The sequence below is a fragment of the Frankliniella occidentalis genome, unplaced genomic scaffold, assembly GCF_000697945.3.
Source record: "Frankliniella occidentalis isolate FOCC.00 unplaced genomic scaffold, Focc_3.1 Scaffold123, whole genome shotgun sequence".
Classification (NCBI taxonomy): Eukaryota; Metazoa; Arthropoda; class Insecta; order Thysanoptera; family Thripidae; genus Frankliniella; species Frankliniella occidentalis.
The window spans coordinates 880,265-881,646 of record NW_026267250.1 but is presented as its reverse complement, the minus strand read 5'-3'; the positions used below and the strand labels follow the sequence as shown (position 1 = coordinate 881,646).

Genomic DNA, 1,382 nt, shown 5'->3' with positions numbered 1-1,382 from the left:
GAGAAACCATATAAATGCAATGATTGCAAAAAGAGTTTTAGCCAGAAATGTAACCTTGATGCTCACGTCAGGACCCACACCGGCGAGAAACCATATAAATGCTATGATTGCGAGAAGAGGTTTAGACTGAAACAGCAACTTGATGTCCACGTCAGGGCCCACACAGGCGAGAAACCATACAAGTGTGACTCGTGTAACAAACGGTTTAAACAGATAAGTCACCTTAAAAAACACGTCAGCACGATCCATACTGGCGAGAAATAATATACTTGTGCCATTCGTAAATAGAGTTGGAACCGTGATCACCATGTCTGGATCCACCATATTAACGAGACATATCTGGCATTTGTTCGGAGCGTTCCCAACACAATTTTTGTTTCTTAATCTAACTTTCGTTGAATGGTCACTAAAGAAATCCGTTATATCCTGTGTGTAATATTTTTGCTAGTTCGTACGAAATGTTAAGTTGTCATCAGATAAAATTGCAATATCTTCAGAATTAAATAAAACTTTTAATGTGTCACCCTTTTATTGGCTTTGTTTGCACATGTACCCTCCAATCAGGCTTAGTCGTGTAGTGGTGCAAGTGGTCAGGGGCAGACCGTCTGCACACAGTTTTGACGACCGCGCGCGTTAGGCACGGTTCTAATAAGACTCTGCACTCTGCGGCCTCTGGATGAGGTTGCTACTGTACAGTTAAACCTCCGTAGATGCAACCTCCGTAGATGCGCATATTATGGACCGGCCCCTGCCCCGAAAAATGAAAACGTTTACGCGACTCTCCCCTAAGCCGGCTTGATTGACAGGCTGTACTCCGAGTGGAGCACGGGCTCGAGCATTGCCTGGCCCAGCCCGCGCCGGACGGGCATCGCTGGCCGGCCGACCAGCAGCGGGTGCGCAGTGTCAGACGTCGGGCAGGCGGGGCTGGGGCAGGCAGCGATCGGGCAGGCGCGACCCACCTCTCGGGCGAGGTGACACACAATAGACTTTATGGCCCCGCGAGGCTCCGATCTCTCGTCAACTAACATCTGGCAAACGTTTTGACAACCTCCATATTTGCAAGAGCTCGGTCCCGATTGCTGGGCATCTACGGAGGTTTGACTGTACGTGTCTGGTCAAACGTGTGGTATATCTGATGAGTTTTTAGTCTTTAGGCCATTGCAGTCGTTATGTTTCCAGGGTTTTGTTTGTCAATATTATGAACAAATTTCGACCTCATTCAAAAAAAATTGTATTTATCTGACTAGAATAAAACTGACATTGTGACCTACACTTAATTGCTTACTGCTTAAGACGAACGTGTGCATGTTGGTGGTAGCTGTGGTGGTGGCCTCTCCTATCGGCTCCCCCGTACGTTCTGACGCGGTGCTCCTGTTGCAGGT

The 1,382-nt window shown here is 47.8% G+C and overlaps 1 protein-coding gene across 1 annotated transcript in view; it reads left to right on the top strand.

Annotated features, from left to right (window-relative positions):
• The window catches only part of LOC127750022 (zinc finger protein 182-like), a 3,679-nt gene that overhangs the window by 1,078 nt on the left and 1,219 nt on the right, over positions 1 to 1,382 (top strand). Inside the window, exons 2-3 of the mRNA XM_052270422.1 lie at positions 4 to 261; positions 1,294 to 1,380. Coding sequence (XP_052126382.1) covers positions 4 to 261; positions 1,294 to 1,380 — 345 coding nt within the window. The remainder of the gene's footprint in view (positions 1 to 3; positions 262 to 1,293; positions 1,381 to 1,382) is intronic.